General features: G+C 37.4%; 1 protein-coding gene across 1 annotated transcript; it reads right to left on the bottom strand.

Moving 5' to 3' along the window:
* Positions 1–688: 688 nt before the first annotated feature.
* On the bottom strand, positions 689–2,292 carry LOC112074995 (zinc finger protein 79-like). The gene has a single exon (XM_024142052.2). It carries the CDS (start codon positions 1,948–1,950, stop codon positions 1,198–1,200), a length of 753 nt encoding a protein of 250 aa, XP_023997820.1. The 5' UTR covers positions 1,951–2,292; the 3' UTR covers positions 689–1,197.
* Positions 2,293–2,648: the final 356 nt, after the last annotated feature.

The raw sequence follows: 2,648 nt of genomic DNA, 5'->3' as shown, positions 1-2,648 counted from the left end.
TTGCTGTTTATGATTTTGTTATACTCTTGTGAATTCTATGGTTTTACTAGATTACTTGTAGTTTTTCATGTTGTTTGTTTGTCATTTTTGTAATGACTTTGCTGTCTATTTGATGGAAACATTTTTGGTGGGAAAAAGCGTATTTAGTTTTATAAAGATTTTAAAATATTCACATGAAAATCTGTGGCAAATTGTACAGAAACTTAGCTACTAAGGTGGATATTGATCCAACACCTGCTACTTATTCAAACCAGCCCACTGGGCACAGACGTCAGTTCAACATCTAGTTTCTATTTACATTTCTTTGGTTCGTCAACTAAAGTGAATTCTACATGAAATCTACACAAAATGTCACCTGTCATTGGATTTAGGTTGCAAGTTGGGTGAAACACAAAATGTCACCTGTCATTGGATTTAGGTTGCCAGTTGGGTGAAAAATAAATATAAATAGCTGATGTTGATGTTGATGGCTTTTTACAAATCCAATCAGCTTTCTACATTGATCTAACATCATCACATGGAATTATTTTGTTGAAATGTGGAAACAACGTTTATTCAACCAATGGGAAGCTTCTAAATGTCCCCTGGAAAGTCGAACAAGGAACTTTTCATTGAGACAATTATGAAACAGCAATCCGTGGGCGAGTTGTGGTGGATATTATAAAATAAGGATCTGCTGGAGTCCAAGTAAAACCAAGATTCTTTATTTATTTTATTTAATCCGTGGGCGAGTCTGTGAACATTTTCATTTCATTAAATCATCAGTGGGCAAACGATGCAAATGTGAACAATGGAGAAAATGCATCACATCCAAATATCACTTGATTATCTGTAGTGCTGGAGGAATGACACACCCAGATAAACACACACATAGAGTTTAAAAAAGGACCATTTAAACACATGGAATCTAATCTACTCTATATTCAAACTGAAATACTCCATATTCAATTCATGATTTCTAACAAAGACATACAAATATATTTTGGAGTATACTTTGTACAATTCKATTTCATATGGTATAAACAAGTAAACACATTCTCAGTCAACAATATAAGACAATGGGAGCACTGTGTATGTTCTCTGATGAACTTAAAGTCAATGAAATATCAGTGTACACACTAGGATAAGTTATTTTTCTGTGGATTCTTACATGCCTTTTAAGTAACATTTGTAAGGCTACTCCCTGTGTGTATTCGCTCATGAGCTTTCAGCTTTCCTAACTCCGTTAAACTTTTTCCACACAGAGCGCGATGGTATGGCTTCTCCCCTGTGTGTATTTCGCTCATGATATTTCATGTTTCCTAACTGGTTAAAACTCTTTCCACAATGGGTGCAATGGTATGGCTTCTCCCCTGTGTGAATTCGCTCATGAGATTGTAGGTTTCCTAACAAGCTAAAACTCTTTCCACACTGTGCGCAATSGAAAGGCTTCTCTCCTGTGTGTATTCTCTCATGTCTTTTCAGGTTTCCTAAATGGTTYAAACTCGTTCCACACAGGGCGCAATGGAAAGGCTTCGCTTTGGTGTGTGTCCTCTCATGTCTTTTCAGGCTTCCTAACTTGGTAAACTTAGTTCCACACTGGGAGCAGTGGTAAGGCTTATCCCCTGTGTGTATTTGTTCATGAGATTTCATGTTATCTAACTTGTTAAAACTCTTTCCACACTGGTCGCAATGGTAAGGCTTCTCCCCTGTGTGTATTCGCTCATGAGCAATTAGGCTTCCTAACCGGTTAAAACTCTTTCCACAATGTGAGCAGTGGTAAGGCTTCTCCCCTGTGTGTATTCGGCCATGAGCTTTCAGGCTTCCTAACTGGCTAAAACTCTTTCCACAATGGGAGCAATGGTAAGGCTTCTCCCCCGTGTGTATTCGCTCATGAGCTTTCAGGCTTCCTAACTTGATAAAACTCTTTCCACACTGAGAGCAGAGGTGTCGTCTTGCTGGTTTGGACATCTCTGGTTCCTCCGACTTTGGTTTTTCTCCTGCCAAAGACAGTGTTTATTTAAAGAGAGACCTGAATGAAACCTCCACATGATAAAACCGCCTTGCTATGAGGTTTAATCGTAATCCAAATCAGATCCCCAATAACCTGAGGCCAGCTTTCAACAATTTCATCATTTAAAACAATCTTTGTGTGATTTTAAAACAAATCATGTTGAAGAGCTTCCTGGTAATATATTACATTACTTATTCTGTTTTAGAAGTAAGAACCAAAACACAGTTCTATCACACTCAAGACACAGACATCACTGGATTCCCATCAAGCAGGTGGTTCTAAATATATAACCTTCATAGCTGTATGATACAAGAATGTGACCTACACACTTCCTTAAACATAAAATAAGTAAAGAAGTAATTTTGTGTGAAGTCAATACTTGTTTTTTACATTGGAGACAGACACAAAGCACCTCAATAACACCTCCCCGTTGTCTCAAGGGGTTTGACACATGCTGTTCACAAATGTAACATTTTGAATAATCACTAATGTCATGATATTTTGGGTAAAGTAAAAATAATGAAATATTTGAGGTATATAAAAAAAATATATATTAATATTTTTTACCCCCTTTTCTCCCCAATTTTTGTCAATTGGTAGTTACAGTCTTGTCTCATCGCTGCAACTCCCGTACGGACTCGGGAGAGGCGAACGT

Source organism: Salvelinus sp. IW2-2015, unplaced genomic scaffold (genome assembly GCF_002910315.2).
Source record: "Salvelinus sp. IW2-2015 unplaced genomic scaffold, ASM291031v2 Un_scaffold2920, whole genome shotgun sequence".
Classification (NCBI taxonomy): domain Eukaryota; kingdom Metazoa; phylum Chordata; class Actinopteri; order Salmoniformes; family Salmonidae; genus Salvelinus; species Salvelinus sp. IW2-2015.
Note: the sequence above shows the minus strand (reverse complement) of the source record. Positions and strands in the feature narration are given on the sequence as shown.